The sequence below is a fragment of the Candoia aspera genome, chromosome 5, assembly GCF_035149785.1.
Source record: "Candoia aspera isolate rCanAsp1 chromosome 5, rCanAsp1.hap2, whole genome shotgun sequence".
In the NCBI taxonomy this organism is placed as follows: Eukaryota; Metazoa; Chordata; class Lepidosauria; order Squamata; family Boidae; genus Candoia; species Candoia aspera.
The window spans coordinates 79,970,240-79,988,572 of NC_086157.1; the positions used below are offsets into that span (position 1 = coordinate 79,970,240).

Sequence of the window (18,333 nt, forward strand, 5' to 3'; positions counted from 1 at the left end):
ATAGAAAGCTCTCAGTGTTTCCATCAAATGGCAATACAGAGCAATGGTGGCCTAAAGTTAGGGCCTAGCTGCATGACAATCCTAAATCAGTCCTATACCATCTATGGTTTTCAGCCCTGCCCATGTTTAATACGTTCACAGTAGTTTGAGATTTTTTTTTAATTCAAGCATATACAATAGACTAAGGTATTTTTAAAAAGGAAAACTATAAATTGTACATTAAGCAGGGGTGAACTGGAATGTGGGAGTAATAATTTTTCATAAATTGTACCTGTGCCTTAATCTGGATTAGCCCAGTTTGCTTTCTTAAATATTAAATGCACACATTTTGTAGAGAGCCACATAGTGTATCAGCTTTATCAGGCCTAGAAGTTTGGAATTTATAGTTCAAATATATCTGCAGCAGGAGACTAAACTAGACTGTGCCTATAATTATCAGTGTGGGTTTTTTTCTCCAATTTTCTCTTTCTTTTCTTCTGACACTAATTAGTTCTTTTTCAATGCAATGTGTACTTTATCTGTTAAGTTATATGATGTTGAAAAGACAAGTTCTTCAGAACAAATAAACTGCTACTATATTTGGCACATACACTTGACCTTTCGTTTAACTGACTGCCATTTTTTTCACTAGCTTCCAAAATAAAAGACAATGGGAATGATTCCAAGGAAAGAAGTCCTTGTCTGCAAGGCTCACTCAGTTAAGTGGGAACAAGTCAAGGTAACTGTATCTGGTGAAGTATTCGGTTATTGCACTCACAAAATGAAATGTATAGTGAAGTTCCACTTATATTTATCAATATTTCATTTTTAAGATATACCTTCATTTCTGATATATTCTTGGCAATTATGCTTTATATTTTAAAATGTTTCAGAGATTTGAAAAAATAATCATAGATGACTTAAAAGTTCTTCTCTGAAATATGGAACTACTCAGTGTGTTCAAATTAGTATGTTTTCAGAGCTTTTTAAAATGACAAATATCATTTTAAAGAGTTAGGCCTTAAGAATATTAAGTATAGTAATAATGGAAATGAAACAATGCACGTGTAGTTATGAACTGTACAGAGGCTGACCTAAGTTTATATACTGATTTTGAAAATAAGTATCATTTAATCCAAAACAGAAATATTCTGTAGTTGAAGTAATACATATAACTATAACTCATATATTTTAGGTGGGAGACATGTTTTACATATCCTACCACTACAAAATAATGTCATCAACTTTTTTTTTTCCTGAAGTGCTGAAGGATCCCTGCAGGATATAATTAGTGGCTTGTAAGTACAGTACCTGGTCATTTTATCAGAACACACAAGTTGAAGAACTGTAAATTTCTTTCAATTTCCTACACGGTATAGATAGTTTCATTGCCCTGCTCGATGGTTACACTGCACCACTTAGATTTTAAAACATGACTTGACCAATTTTTGTGCTATGGTAATCACTGGTACACATAAAACATCAAGCACCTGAATTGTAAACTTCTGCAACAGCTGCACACACAATAAGTAACTTTAAGGGAAATATTAGATATGGTAATAGTAAACACTGTTAAAAATTCACTGGAAAAAAGTAAGATTACCAGCCTCTCCATTTCCTGTTCTTTAAGCCTTTCTTCTCTCTGTCTCCTGTGGTAGTCCATTAGGTCATCTCTTCCAGAAACAGAACTAATGCTGTTCTTTCTCTCTCGAATGGAAGGAGTCTGCCTAAGGCTTTCCAAATCTGTTTCATCAAACTCCATGGAGCTATTGGAAACTCTCCTCCTCACAGGGAACACTCTCTCAGGATCCAAAGGAATGAATGAATTACTAGGGCTTGTCCCCAACACTCCAATCCTATCAAAGTCATCAAGTGCATATGAGGAATTGGATGCCAAAAGCATTTTTCTAGCTATCCGGGGGCTTGCAGGAACACTGAGAGTTGAATTTACATAGGAATTCACTTCAGGTGCAAAGTTTGAGTATGGCAATACTCCTGAGGTGCAAGAAAAATTAAGGTAATTGTCAGCATCCAGTATATTTTGAGGTAGAAGGTCTTTTTCAATAGTCTTCTTTCTTTTGGAATTCCCAAGAGAGTTTCTTGGGGGTAAACTCAGTGGCGTGAGTTGGCTTTCTGTTGATTTGTAAAGCCTGGGTAATGACCGACTATAAACTCCCATATGACTCAGTGAACCACCTGGATATTTTCTGGTTCTAGGCCCTTGAGCTTCCACTGCTGAGTCCTTATGTTTAGGTGGCCTGGCCTGAACTGACATGATGTCGTGTATATTCATTTTCCTGCTTTGTTTTGGACTGGAGGGCATACTGGCAGCTCCAGAGTTGCTGACTGGTGAAATTATTATATCATTTCCTGAATTCCCATTCCACATTGCAAGAAGAGATCCAGAGTTTTTCCACCCATCCAGCACTCCTGGGAAGTAGACACTATCATGAGATTTATTCTTCTGACTGTACTTTGAATAGGGAAATTTATCCAGACGTCCAAACTGTTTTTCATTTTCTCTGGTAGCATAAATATCGAAGTCTTTCTTTCCTAGGCTGTACCCACTTAGAGATGAGAACGTGCCTGAAATGGGGCCCATATGCTTTATGGAGACATTTTTGTCTGAAAGATAAGAGTTCTCACAAGCCAAAGGTTTGATTCCTTGAATTTTGGAAACAGATGGCATACTTTTAACACTGGATGCAGGGCTCAGTTTAGGTGCCAGAGGCTGGGAGAGAGTTAAATAAGAACCAGAGTAGTCTTCATTTGTTTTTAATTTCAGACTTGATGAATATTTTTTCTGGCTGAGTCTATCCATTATATGGTGGAGATCACTTTCAAGAGAATTCATAACTACCTCCTTTCCTAAACTGGTATTTTGTAATTCCACCTGGTTTTGCATATGGCCATACTCTTCCAACATCTTGTTGGAATCTGAAAAAAAGGAAGAAGAGAGGAGGAAAGTTTTAACAAGTGAACTATTCATTTTTTAGCTTGCAGTAAGTTTACAATTCCTATTTCATGCAACTTGAGTTGCACAACAACTTTCTAGCAATATTGATTACAGTATATATAGAGAGGAGTAATTTTAGAAACTATTTTCAAATCCCTTGATAAAAAAGTATTACTCTTTTAAGCAGCCATCTTATACAAAAAGAATGAAGATAGACTTACATCAAACCTGCACAAGATGAGACTCCACCGAATCAGTGATGTTTGTGGTCCACCAGAGCCAAATTTCCTGTTATAGCTGTTTATCTTAGCTGCCTGAAAAGAAAGAAAAAAAAAATGAATGGAAGGGGAAGGGTAAAGATTCTGACGTTACAAATAGGTGATAGATTGTATTTGGGTCAGAGGCAGAAGTGGCCTAATGTAGTTCTTCCAGCGTCAGTAATAATTTCTTTATTCATTAAGTTAAGTGAACCCTTGCCACTTAAATTTGTTCTTATAATGCCTCATTTTGCCTCCCAACAAGAAATGGGTGGACATTAAATTAGTGGGAATATAATACTCAGAGTCACACTTGCCTTTCACTGGCAAAACGTGCTCTATTTTTTATACATTTGCACCCTTTCAACCACAACCCTCATTCATATTATATGAATCCCTGAAAAATAAGAGTTCAACACTGTAGAAGTAATGCTGACAAATAGCTTTTCACTCCAGTTTATAGAGGGATGTAACTGAAAAGAAGGGATGAGATGTCTCAGTTTGCCATCTCTTTTATGCGACTAGAAGGATAGAATTCCTGAAAAGGGTGAGCATTGCTTTCCAGTCTCTGTCCCTGTTCCAAAGCTCTCTGGATTCATTGAGAAACTTAGCTAGCAAGTAGCAACCTATTTTAAAACAATGCATGCTATTCTAACCACAACATGAAAGGGGTTTTACTGCTCACCAATCTGTAAGGAGGCATAATTCAACTTGATCATTCTCATCATAGTTTTCATATTGATAAACATTATTTCTAATGTTTGATCCAGCATAAACTCTTTATTAAGAATGTCAGAAGCTGATTTATGAAAAATAACAAAAAATGGAAGTTCTGTGATGACTAAAAAACCCAGACAACAAGGTTATATAAGATCATAAGCTCATTTCCTTTAACCCTCACCCCCGATTTAAATCAGCAGAAATCAATTGAGCATTACACTTCTTAGGATCCGGATGAAACCCAATGAAGAATCATAAAAATAATCATGTAAGGATGCTTAACTGTGCAATCTTACAGTATACATGTCTTTTTAGAAATATATACATTGGGTTCAACAAGTTAATTCTTATGTGAGTTGAGGACTACAGTCTGAAGGTTTGTTGTATGGTCAATTCACAATATCCAAACTCTCTTTTTACTACTGCAATCAGTATCAGATATCAATAACTTCCCATTCTAGAACTAATTTAATCAATCTAACCAGACTCAGGGTTGTGATTTCAAGGTGAAATATGTTCACCTGAATATCCTGTCCTTACTTTTAATGATTTTATCTTTGGAGAAGACCTGCAGTACTGGAAAGAATGTCCCTACTTTGCAGGCAGAAGCCACAGCATTCTTTCCCTGAAATATATTTAAACTTATCAGTGGTAATTTTTTTTTTAAAAAGAGTATAAATATGCACAGGGAGGGCACAAAGCATGGAAAATATTGTGCATTAGCAAGAACCTTCCATTACTCCACCCAGCACATACAAGAATAATTTGATTAAAATGCTAACATGTACAGTATCCTAAACTGCTCAATATTGTTTCTACATTTGTTCCAAAGTTAAATTAAGCTGTTCAAAGCAGATTTTGAGCATCTACAAATCTGCTTCTGGTTAAATATATGGAATCTTAAAGAGCTTTTAGAGGAAGAAGAAATAATCCTGCTCACTATTGTCTAGTTTGATTAGCAGCAGCTCTCTAAATCATCTGGGGGATTCCAGAGACTGAAACATTTGGAACCCGTGCAAATGTTCCAAATGTAATTCCAAGAGTTATTTCAGAATGTTGTGTTTATGTACAATACTTTGGTCAACTTGGACACTGACTTCAATGGAGAGAAAATAATAGGGAAAAATAATTTATTCTGTTTGTATACCAGTGAATCTAAAGCTCATTAAAGTTTATAGCAGTCCAATAAAAACATACAACCAATTAAAACATCCATAGTAAGTAAAAAAAATCCATGGTAAACATCATTAAAATATAAACCAATATTTAATCATCATCATCACAACCAAAATACAAGACAAAAATGGAACATAACAGCCAGCTGGCTACTCTATTTTTTTTAATCTGAAAAAATAATATAACAAGCATAGAAGCAAAATATGAAATATTACAGTGCTAATTTTACTTAGTCACATTTTAAAATAATGATATCATATTTATGGTATTTTCTTGCTAATTATGATTTCTGATACGGTCTTATTGGCATTTCCAGGTTAATACAAATATAACAGCTTGTTTTGGTAAGTTCTTTCAAGGCTGTAGGTCAACCAGAGTTGAAACTGATTAACTTTCACCACAGAGTAGGCATTTCATGTTAGTAAACAAGTACTTGCTAATTAAAGTTATATTGAAACAATGTATTTATTGTCTTGTTGGTTTCTTAAAACAGGCAGAAAACTAGAGATTCGACATTACTTGAAAGGCCAGCAAATCAAAATTTATCTTGTGTAGAATACATTCAAACAATGAAGCCTATAGATGCTGCAATCCTAAACATTTTACAGGTGAGTAAGTTATTTTGATCTTAGCAGACATTAATGCGGAGAGACCATGCACAGGATGAACTTGGACTGGATGAACTTGGACTGCATCATAATTAGTAAATAGTTCCAGGTCATTAAATGCTAAAGAAGCATTCCCATAAGCAATTAATTACATACCTATTCTAAGACTGTGGTAAGCAAGATTATTTCTATTTGACATCGTGTTGTTGCTTGCCAGAAGGGATGGATGACAGCCACGTTAGATCAAAACATGTAAATTCTGAGACCTGTAAACAACCGAAGAATGAGTAAGTTGATAAAAAACAATACTTTGAAATATATCGAAAAACTAATTATTGAGTAAAATATTATATTTGCTTCGATTGGTAAAATATTATAGTTTGCTTTCCAAACTAAAAAGGTCTACAATTAATATATAATACGTTTAAAATCTAAAAGTAGGCAAAAGAACCAAAGCAAACAAATCTCCTATGAAACAAGCAGTAAATGAGAAGGGAAACAGCAAAAATTTAAACAAAGAATGTGAGGAGGATGGCAAACATTATAGAAAGAGATAAATAATAGAATAAATATGCTGTTCAGTGTTTTTACAGCATAGAATATACTACTGAAACGTAAAAGGCAGCTTAAAATTTTATCTGTTTGTGTATACACAATCATCTAAGTTTTAATAAAAGTCAAATCCATTTAGCATGTCTTTGCATTTTCTCTTGGGTTCTCTTTATTGACAACTCTTCCTTCAATTAGAAAACATAGGGGATTACAGAGGCCTCTCAACTTGACATCTCTAGTTATAATGCAATATAACTTGCATCTGCAACAACCAACACGTTCAATGACTACCTGGCTCTGGATAAAAAAAAAAATAACAGTCCAATTCGTCTGGAGGGACCACAGTAAGGATGACTAATTACAGATATACAGTACATTACTAACTAATGGTTACAACCTTATCTTCACTTAATTAGGACCAAGGCCAAATAAATTCTGTGAGGCTTACTTTAGAGAAGACCTGCACCCCATCTTTTTCATTTTATTATGCAGTGTTGGAGTGTGCTCTTCACCAAAGATGATTAAATGAACTCCCCTTTTCGTTATATGTATTCAAAATTTTGTCTGCTGCACTGAAAATATTTGTGATAGATAACTGATCTAAAACAGACATAATTGAAAGAGTAAGAAATGCTAAAAGGTATATTCATGTTTCCCTTTAAATAGGTTCACAACTTTATACAGCAGTTAGTCTAGACATATTTCCACTCCTACATGTTAACAGAATAGTTAGTAGAAAACAGGGCAAAGTTAATTCCCATAGCTTCACAAACACTCTTCAAAACGACTCTATCAGCCAAGTTTGTACGAAAGGTACTAAGATACTCATTTGCATTTGCCATTTCCAAGGAAATTACATTAAAAGGAACACAAAGTTTTAAACCAAGCATACTGTCTTATTGCCATAAATAAATAAATAAATAAATAAATAAATAAATAAAATTTAAGCCCTACCAATATGTAAGTAATAAAATCAGCCACAAGCAAAAAAAGGGGGAAATAATAGGTAACTTTTTATGCAATACTCAACAGGGACTGTATACATACTTATAAATGATGGAGAATCTGTTTCAGCTCTAAAGAGGAACTAGGCCAGCATGCTGTGAGGTGAGATGCCACCAATAAAGGGCTCATACATGCAAATAGCCCCTGCACGTTTTCTCAAGCTCACACTGTATTCACTTTCATGCCCAGAAACATTCCCTTCGCTCACAACAGCTAAAATTATTTCAGTGCCTGAGGTGATTATTCAAGGAAGATACAGAACACTGAAAAGTGGAAGCTGAATCATTTTCTCCCTAATAGACACCCCACCCACCCCCAGCCTTCAAACTGTTCTTCCATAAAACAAGTCTTTTCAACATCTTCCAATGACAACCAATACTACTTTCAGGCTTCGAGATTCAGGAAAAGTTGCCATCTCTGCGTAATTAGTAACTGCACATTTTCCTGAGGATGGGATGCAGCAAATATGAAAAGGGGAAGCATGTGGGCTGCAAGAGCTTCATCTACAAAATGAAGCAAGGAAAGAAAAAAGAACAACCCAAGCCTCTTTCCTAAGTTCTCATACAGAGAACTAACCTAACCTAACTTTTCTCTTCCTGTCCAGCCAACTGCAAGATTGCAAGTGTTTCATCTGAATTCTAAATTGTGATTAATTTTAATTATAGTTAGACAGTTTCATAAACTATTGCTAATTGGTTAGCTCGTGCTTCCATTAACCAGAATTGAGTTTAACCAGTTTACCAGGGTTAAGATGACACAGCAAGCTGTGTTTAATTAAATATTAATTAAAATATTCCATCCTTAAAAGTCTGCCAGGCAATATTATGTAGGCAATTCTAGAGGACCATGATGGTTTGACTCTCTTCCTTCCCTATGTATTATCTATGGAGGCAGGCTTGAATAATCTTATAGAAATACGTCATGTCATAGAAATAAGCCCCTTTGAACTCAGTGGGACTTACTGCTAAGGCAAAAAACTTTGCAAAGTATTATCAATAAATTAATATTAAAATGGGCATAAAAATAATGGCAATTGATTGTCTCACTTAATTTTGGTTTTGCAATAAATTTAATTGCATTTAATAACAGGACTCTGAAAAGAATACAGACAACCATTAGTTGGAAGCAAAGGGTTATAGTTTTCTATATCTCTTGGCTACCATCTAGTAGTCTTCTGAACTCCACAGTCCAGAATGGGTAGCCCTTTCATGGGTAAGTCGTATCCTTTCCAACACAGAACACTGTTCATTTTAGACAGGACTGTTATACACTGGAAAACATTCAGAAGTTTGCCAACATTGATGGGATAACAAATTAGGTTAAAAACGGCTGCTTTTATACAGACCAAAAAAAAAAATGCTTTAGAAATTCTAAATTTGCAACCCATTATAAGTAGGTTGAAAGATTCCTTTCATTGTAAATAGTTCTTAGTGCTGAAAATAACCATAGTAACTAATGTAGTAAGTTGCTGAACACTCACTTTTCTATCCTGTTCTTCATACGGAATTTGCATTTCAGGTTCAATACTTCTTACAGCAAGAGTTTACTTGTCCCTTTAACTTTTTAAGTTTTGTACTATTTTGCACCATTTTGCACGAATCTTTTCCTCTGACATGCACTTTCAACAAAATATTGCTTTTTAATAAGATCTCAGTTACTGCCTCCATTTATGTCATATTATGGCATATTTCAATTCTACCACTTTCTCTTGGCATATAAATGGAAAATTGTAACAGTATTTAGACAAGCTTCTATACTGGCACAGGATGGAAATAACTACAGGTGGTCCTCGCTTAACAACCACTCATTCAGCAACTTTTCAAACTTGCAATGGTGCTGAATGACTGATCCTCCAAGTTGTGGCCGTCGTATTATCCCCACGGTCACATGATTGTGATCTGGGTGCTTGGCTCATGATTATGATGTCGCAATGTCCCCTGGTCAAGTGGTTGCCATTTGTGACCTTCTTTGCTGGCTTCCTACAAGCAAAGTCAATGGGGATGCCAGCAGGAAGTTGTAAATGATAACCATGTGATGTCCTCTCTTAATGACCCACAGCAATTTCCTTAACAGCAGCAACCAGGAAGTGCTGAGACTGCTGTCACTAGGTGATGTGGTCACATGACATCACACTTTATGACTGTGTTACTTAGCAATGGAAATTCCAGTCCCAATTGCCACTGTTATATCTGTCTGGGACTACCTGTACATATAAATTGTAAGTATGCATTCAAATTTGCAGGACATTGTGTTCAATTTTGTCCATATTAGTTCTATCAGCTTCTATTCACTTAGAATCTCATTAAAACATACATTTTGAGCAGTGGCGTCTATCTGCAAGTGTGCTTCTATATAAGTGTGTGTGTATGCATAGCAACTATATAACAGATTACATTATTTTACATAGAAATAGTTCTTTATAGATCTCAAAATATTAGGGAGGAGGAGAAAGGGAATACTCTATCAACATAAGCTGCAAGGCTATGAATTTAAGAGGAAAATAGTTTAATCGTTTAATATAATTATTAGGGAAAGGAAGGCTCCTGTTGCAAATACCTCATGGGTTGAGGAAATATATCATCACTGACAGGCTTAACAAATTAAAAATTAATATTAGTACTGTGAGAGTTATGTCTTATACTAATAAAGATAATAGCATTTTAGATTAAAGTTGCTCCACCTTAACCAGAGACTTCTTTCCCTCTACATTAAAAAAGTGCAAGAAAATGTGCAAAAGTGGTGTTAGACAATATTGCTTATAGAGATGTTTCTCATTTGAAAGCAGAATACTCCATGTAATTCTTGTATTTTAACCTTAACTTTTCTTCTAATGAGTAAGTATTAATCAGAGCTCTGAGAGACTTGTTCTTTGGATTGTTTCCAAATTGCTAGGAGGAAAATCTGACATATCCCAATACAACAAAATATATAGTTGGATATAAAATGGCACTGTCCAAGTAGAAGTCACATGATTCTTGGAGGGGTGTGTAGGTCATTGCTTCCATCTTTTTGCCAAAACACTCCTTGTGCTACTTATTCCATTCTTGCTTTTCATCACTCAGCATGAATTTTTCAAAGTGCAAAGAGGATTTTGGAGAGAGATGGACAACTTGGATATTAGGATCCAAGTCAGACATCTAAGTTATCTACTGCAAGTAATAAGTTGCTATGAATGCCTTCTCCTCCAAACATAGATGGGCAGTAAAATAAGATTTGGTTATAGATGCACTCAGCATATCTATCATCATATGACCACCTACCTACCAAAGGCACTAATCGACTGGTAATGCTTGGCTACTTCAGTTACAGTTTAGATCTTTTCTTTTAAATTTAGAAATAAAAACCCAAGCAAACAACTTTTGGCAAATCCTCCTGCAGAGCAGAGATGGCTAAACAAGCAATCTCTTCCCGAACTGCTTTTCTCTGCAGGGCAGCACTTCCCTAAAAAGTGCTAACTGCAAATTAACAAACTCAGCTGTGACCTTAATTAGTTGATTAGAACCCACTGAGGGGAAGCTGCTGCCTGCAATTGACAAGACCCTAATCAGTTTCACACTGAAGGCTTTTGCTTGCCTCATAAGCAGCTTGTGGCTCTTAGACCAGGCTAGGCAAACAGCTGGTGCTAGCGCATAACTTTCAATGTGCATTCCCATTTCTCTGCTTATTCTCTTGTAATCCTTTCTTCTCCAATAAATGCAGGATTGATGTCCTGACTTAAGCAAAAGACCACACTGAGACGAAGAGATTGTTTCTAGTGTTTATTAACTACTATAGTAGACAGAAAAATCCTACCAAACTGAAGGAGCGTGGGAAACCCAGACAGATATACCCCAAAACTCAAGGCGGGTCTGCTCTGAGTCTCTCTGAAGGATAGTTCAAAGCCTCTAAACTACGCATGCGTTTCCCCCCCTGGATAGGGGCCCCCTCCTGCTCACCATCCATACTCATAACAATACCAAGTTATAAAAATGTTACTATGTTGGATAATAGATTTCAGAAAGGAAGCAAACAACACAAAGATAAAAACAAACAAAAAAACTGTAATGCAACCATTTAAATACAAACACTTGCAATACAAAATTAGCCAGAAGTTGCATAGTAAGTTTTTTGTTAGTTGTTTAGTTAGTCTCTAAAGGGAATGTCTTAAAGATGAAAGGATAACCAATGATACAGAAACCTACTGAAACTAAATCTAGACCTTTATTGCTAAGTTACATTTTGGATATTTATTTCTAGACCTTTATTGCTAAGTTACATTTTGGATATTTAGAGATTATTTTTGAGAAATTTATTGAGTTTATTATTAAGAAAACTAACACTGATTGAATTACACAGTAAGTTTAGAACGGGTTGACAACCTTCTTTCACATGTTTCTAAGTGGATGGTGGCAACTCTCTCCCTCTCTCTCAGGGCAAACCATAGAAACGTGTTTCTTTCTTAGGGGAAAGAAAGAGAAGCACAGCTTAAGGGGAAATTATGGTGTGCTCCACAGACTCTCAGGACACCTCTTTGGTTGGGGAAAGAAATGCTTATGGATGGAGGAAGACACCTCATTAACCAAAGGCATACTATAAACACATAAAGTATCAGTCTGGGATTGCTGACAACTTCACTAGATACTTCACTGGTAGATGGTTCAACCAATTTCACACTCTTTTTATTGCAAGGATAAATCAGAGGACGCCTGCCACATATGGCACTTTTAGTTTACACAGGAAATGCAGTATGTAAAGTGAAGTATTTAAAAACTTGATCTTCCACATTCAAAATTCATGTATTCCACTGCAACATAAAAAATGATTATTTCCTTCAAGGTCTGTCTGCATACTGTATATCATATCTGGATGGTCACTGGAAAGAATGGAGAGTTATGTGATCTATATATTCTTGGCAACTGATGAAGCTAAGCAATTAGTCACTTAAAGATCAAAGCATTCTTCTACATAATCCATACTATAGATCAATGTTTCTCAACCTTGGCAGCTTTAAGATGGCTGGATTTCGACTCCCAGAATTCTGGGAGTTGAAGTCCACCCATCTTAAAGTTGCCAAAGTTGAGAAACACTGCTACAGATAATAAATATATCAGTTCATTTTATGACTATGTACAGTTGTACAAAATGTTTATTCTGAAGAGAACATGGAAAGTAGCAGGCTGCAGTTTCCGCTGTCCTTCCCCTCAAAGTAAACTGGACCAAATCCATTTATCACTTCATACCACTGGGCTGGAAACACTACTCAGAGACTAAATTTGACCAATGTACTTTGCTTATCTCTAATTTAGAAAGATGACTGTTTTTTAAAGCAATAATAATTGATAAAACACACACACATACAAATACTCAATACTATGAACACACAGCAGAGTAATATGTCTGCATTCCTAAAAAAAAACTTTTGCTATTTAGAGTACTGTTTCACCAAAATAAAGTCTCTGAATTAGACCTTGTTCCCTAAAGGATTGCTATAAACCATTTTGTAAGACTTATTTCTAATTTGAGGCACGTTATGTGCTGGCAACTGAAAAGTGCCTCAGCCCTATGCAGGCAGAAGATGCCAACCATGTACTGGGGAAAACATCTTTAGACCCATGCAAACTGACTAAAAGCATTCTTCTCTAATCAGACAATGCAAGTTGGAGATTCTGGGAATGTTGGTGCCAACGTATCTGGAAAAAACTAGGCTGGGGAGCAATGAATTCGAGAATAATGTAGATCCTACTTCTATGATTATAGGACTTCAAAAAGAGGAGACAATTGGCATTCACACACAGCCATGTATCTGTTTCCTACCCATTTAGTAGCACAATAGTTAAAATATGAGATAGGGGAGAAGGAGGCAAGATTTGTACTTCTTATTGTCCCTGCTTTTTTTGTACTGAAACTATTAAATGACTTATCTCCACGTTCTCATTTACTTTGCCAGTTCAATATTTTTAAAAATCTCTATTTTCATGTTTCAAACCTTAGGATCATAATTAATCAGTCCTTCTTCCAAAGTATTCACCAATTATTTTGGTTTATTTCTATTAAGTAACATGCAGTTTGACCTCACATATATTTATCTAAAGAAAGTCCCACTGAGTCCAGTGGGGCTTGTCTTCAAGTGTGTGTGCACCTTCGAGTCAGTCTTTGACTCCTGGCGACTGCTTGGGCTAGTCCCTGCAGTTTTCTTGGCTAGGTTTTTTTGGAAGCGGTTTGCCATTACCTTCTTCCTACGGCTGAAAGACAGTGACTAGCCCAAGGTCACCAAGTTGGCTTCATGCCCTAGGCAGGACTAGAACTCAAGGTCTCCCAGTTTCTAGTCTGATGCTTTCACCACTACACAAAACTGCCTTTTCATGTATGTATGCTTTTCTTCCATATTGGCATATATGACTGTGTCCAATGTAACCATAAGAGTATGTTTATTTCATAGCCTCATGTGACTGAGCCCAAGGCTTTTAGTCAGAATCAGAACAGTTTCTCCATATGTAAGTAAAATCTCATTAGTGATAGAACAGGATGGATCATTACAGGGGTCTCAATCTACACACTCAAGAAAGTCTCATATGCAACTCCAAGTATTACAACTTCAGAACATATGCATGGGTGTGAGTATACTTAGAAAGTATGCTTCTCTTAATTGTTCACAACCACAATGTCTTCAAAATTATTTATTTTTAAAACAAGATTTGTATCCCCATCCTATCTCACTGTCTTACACCAGTTATAAAACTAGTATCAAAATAATATTTAAGCATGTAAAACTTTAAGATAATCCAATGATATTCCTAACATTGTTTTTATCATACAAATATGCCAGTGATAAAAGCCAGCTTAGATACAAAAGCATTATATTAAGCAAACTTGGCATACTTTCAGATGTCATGTGGAATGCATCTTTGAACCTCTTGTGTGCTTTTAATTTGGATATAAAGTGGAAAAACAGCAAATCTTTTTTTTTCCAGCCAACCTAGGAATAACATTCCCATTACAGCTGCAAGAAATTTTTCAAAGTGCTGAAGTATAACATCAGATGTGAAAATGTTCTTAAATCCCCAGTTTCTTCTGAAAGGCTGATATTAATGAAGGATACAGATGTACTATAAAGTAGATATTACACACTGTATTAATATCAGGAAAACATGCTGAATCCCAGTTGCAAATGTCTACTTCTTGAAATGTGTGAAACTGAGAGCATTTTCAAATATGTTGCTGAAAGAATTTGTAACATGTATTTCCTTTATCAGTTGGACAATTGTATATAAAATAGGCTCCCAGTGCCTCTGGCACTGGCTACTGACAAGGATGCACCTCCCAAGTAATCTTGGGTCAACTTGCTGTCACCTTCTAAAGGCCTGGCTCCAGAGAGGTTTTTTCTTGATAAGGAATATTTCTTTTAAGTCCTCTCCCCCACCCTCCCACATTTTGAAGGAGCTGTCATTAATTTTTTTTTATTTTAGAAATCTTCAGGAACTCATTCCAAGAAACAGGCACTCTCAACCTCCCACATAGTTGTCTCGAAGTGGGAACAAGAATCAAGCTGACATCAGAGCTCTGTAACTTGCTTTGCATGGCAGTTAACACAGTTCTGCAAGGCAGTTAATTATTATGTGTGTATTCAAAGCTCTGCTCAGTACATGTGACCGGCATTACCAAATCAGTCACCTACAAAGCACTGGTAGACTGGAACAATACTTAAGGGAATCTAGCAGTGACACAATAACAGCTTTCATATGTAACTGCTCCTCTGTCCAGTACTTTGCAAAATACAGAATACTTTACCATTATTTCCATTTTACACATAGTAGTTGTTTAGATGTTACTAAAGCAACTGTGGATAATATCAGTAGTAACAGTGTTTGAAATGCCTCACACTTTTCTGTACTTCTCCCACAGAAATGTGCAAGTTATTTCAGCATCTCACCTGCACAAGTTCCCATTTAGAAAATGCAATAGCATAGGAATGGGCCAACAAACAGCTCTTGTAAATCCATTAAGGGAAAGCACCCTGCAGTTTTAGACAGTGGTAAGATTTAAAGCTTTGCCTCCCAGCTCTTAGAATCTATCAGACTAGATGCAGAGCCCCATTTTTTACCACTTTTATCCAACATGCTTAATGTCACTTATGGCACCTTAAAGAATAACAGATTTATTACATTATAAAGATTCATGAGCTAACCGGAATCATCCTGGCAGGCACACTTTCAACAAATGACACAAGTTGGTGTCAGGAGAAATGTAGGGGGCCTTCCTTAAGGCTCCATGGGATAGAGAGGTCAGCATGGTAAAATTAGATTAGGCCAATGGACCAAAGGTTTCCAATCACAGAGCTACACAAAGATGTTAACAGTCTTTTTGCTCCCCCAAATTATACTTCTCCTACTGTGCCAAATAACTGATCTGCAAAGTGGAGAAACCATGGTGGACTTACAGAAGGGTACCACTGGAGAAAGTTAAAAGTCTTCCTTCCAGCAAATAATTAGCAAAATCTTGTTTCTTTCCACCAAATTCCAGGATTAGAACAGCAATCTCTGTGCTGGGGTTAGGGTAGGAGAGGAGTCAGTGGGATTTTCCAGATCACATGCTGGCTGTGGGTTGCTTACTGATGTTATTGAGAAATAAATAAGTAGCATTTTATACAACTGATGAGTCTACAATAATGCCACAATAAGGGTAGAATCCTACTACTCATCCTTTGGCAATTTGAAAAGAATGGGGCTCCAGAGAGGTTAAAAGGAAGATAATTTCCTGTTGTGGGACTTGTAGTAGTACAACATACTGCTATACAGTACAATACTCTGCGATACTATGGATTCATAAATCATGCTACACCATAAACCACTTTACAAATTACAGCAGCTAGGGTTTTTTTTAATCCCTTCAATCATGTCCAGTTCTTGGAGACTGCCTGGACAAGTCCCTGAAGTTTTCTTGGCAAGGTTTTTCAAAAGTGGTTTGCCATTGCCTCCTTCCTAGGGCTGAGTGTGTGTGACTGGCCCAAGGTCACCCAACTGGCTATGTGCCTAAGGCAGGACTAGAACTCACAGTCTCTCAGTTTCTAGCCTGATACCTTGACTACTACACCAAACTGGCTGTCAGCTAGGTTTATACAACACACTAAGACAAGTTATCTAAGTTTTATACCAGGCATAACTAAAATTCCCAGCTCCACATTCCCAAGACACAAGAAGCCTAAGAAGTAGTTTTATTGTGGAAAATTGGGAATCCACATATTCAAAAAGTTTTCTATATGGCAGCATGTATGAAATACAAACATACATGTTTTTATCCATCTGTCAGATCCAGGTTTCAACTCCTGGGCTGCCTCTTTGCACTTTTTTGAGTCAATTGATTTCTGTCTGTTCTTTTCCTGGCCTTGCAAACCTCTGCCATCTGTTCCTTGTTTATAAAATTGCTTTCTCTGATGTAAGTATCAAGGGCTCTCATATCACTATCTTCGGCCCTTTCAAAAGAGCACCAAAACCTATTATGGCTTAGAATGGGCCCAACCTGAAGCTGTTATCCTTTTAGTATTAAGCAAATAGCTAAAAGGATGTTAGCTTATGAAAGATGTACCTCTACCTCCTCTTTCTTATCTTTCATACACTCTTTTCAAGTGGTTTTGTAGAATGCTTTAATTGTTGGTTTTATTGTATGCTGTCCAGAGTCGCTTTGTGTGAGATGGGCAGCCATATAAATTTGACAAATAAATAAATACAACAATCAATGTCCATGTGCTTGCATACAAACAGTAAATATGGATCTTCATTTGCTGGTTTCCTGTAGAGCAATTCCCTGAGCTCTATTTTAAATTACACTAGCCACATCCCACTGGAAGAGCTGTTCCTGTATTAAAAATCCCCAGAGGAAGAAGCAATAAAGTATTAAAAAGCTTTGTTTAACCAAGTCACTTTTTCAAAGTACAACTAATAGAGAAATACATACCAAGTAAGAAATCCCTAGGGGAAGAAGTACTTAAGAATCAAATCCTACGTGAGAGAAAATTGCTTAGTTGTGTTTTCATAAAATCTCTCTCAAGGCAAGCGCTAATCTCCTCAGCTCCAGGGGGGTCTAGCCAAAGCTTTTGCGTAGTACATTATTCCCAGCGGAGGGGAACAGTTACACGAAGTCAGCAGTACTTCGACTTCAAACGCTGGGTGCCCCATTTTACTCCGAAGACTTGGAAGCCTAATCTAAGCAATCCCGCAGCAGACATGTGCGAAACTGGGGAGGAATAAAGCATCCCGGAGTGCTAAAGAAAAGGACGGCAAGATTCAATGCATGGAAAGCGCCGCCCAACTAAACGTTCACCTCACTTCAGATAAAATAGGCTGCTACTGAGAAGAAGTGAGAAGGTTTTGAGCTCTAAAATAGTAATAGCAGAGGATAAATGGAGGGGGAGGAGGACAAACAAGGGGGCAGTGTTAAACGTTTCCTCTTGGACTGGTTGTTCGGTTTCCGGACTCCGCGGGCGCAATCCCTTCTCACGCGATGCCCCTTTCGCTGCGAAGCTGCCTTCCCACCCAGTCAGATCCTCCGCTCGCTCCCTCGCGCGCACAGGACAAAAGCTGTCTGGGTCCCAGCGTCGATCCACACTCACCTCTCCGTCCTCCAGCTTTTTGTACATCCTTTTCTCTCGAGCCACCTCAGAGAGTCGTTTTCCAACACTTGCTAACTGGAGCCTTTCCTTCCTAGCCGGACAGGATCCAGCCCCTCCTTCTCCTCCCCCAAGCTCAACTGAAGCAACAATCAGTCCCGCCCATTAGGGTACCCCACCTCCGTTTCCCAACAGAAGAACCAGCCACCCCTCCCGCTCCTGGAATGGTTCATTCCCTTCGGGACAAGAGTTAGAAGGTAGGACCGAAGAGACGATTAAAAAAGGGGAGAAAGAAACTGTAATGTCATGCCCAGTTTCTCGTGGATGTAAGGGGCGTTTGAAAGGGCTTTTTACCGAATCACTCTGCATCCTTTTTATGTGCGCCGAACAGTGAGTTTGTGGCACCAAGGGAAGTAATATTGTGGCGTGCTTACATTAACTTCATCTTACATCCAATGCACTCCAGACCACCCCACGAAAATACAGCTGCGCTTTTAT

General features: G+C 37.1%; 1 protein-coding gene across 3 annotated transcripts in view; it reads right to left on the minus strand.

The window, feature by feature from the left end:
* PHLDB2 (pleckstrin homology like domain family B member 2) overlaps positions 1–17,998 on the minus strand; it is a 77,318-nt gene extending 59,320 nt beyond the window's left edge. For 2 of the 3 annotated variants that reach the window (XM_063305563.1, XM_063305561.1), the window contains exons 1-4: positions 17,839–17,997; positions 5,853–5,962; positions 3,157–3,249; positions 1,583–2,916 (exon numbers count right to left, since the gene is read on the minus strand). In XM_063305563.1, coding sequence (XP_063161633.1) covers positions 1,583–2,905 — 1,323 coding nt within the window. In that variant the 5' untranslated portion in view covers positions 2,906–2,916; positions 3,157–3,249; positions 5,853–5,962; positions 17,839–17,997. Of the gene's footprint in view, positions 1–1,582; positions 2,917–3,156; positions 3,250–5,852; positions 5,963–17,838 lie in introns of all 3 variants that reach the window. The other variant, XM_063305562.1, reaches the window with a different exon arrangement.
* Positions 17,999–18,333: the final 335 nt, after the last annotated feature.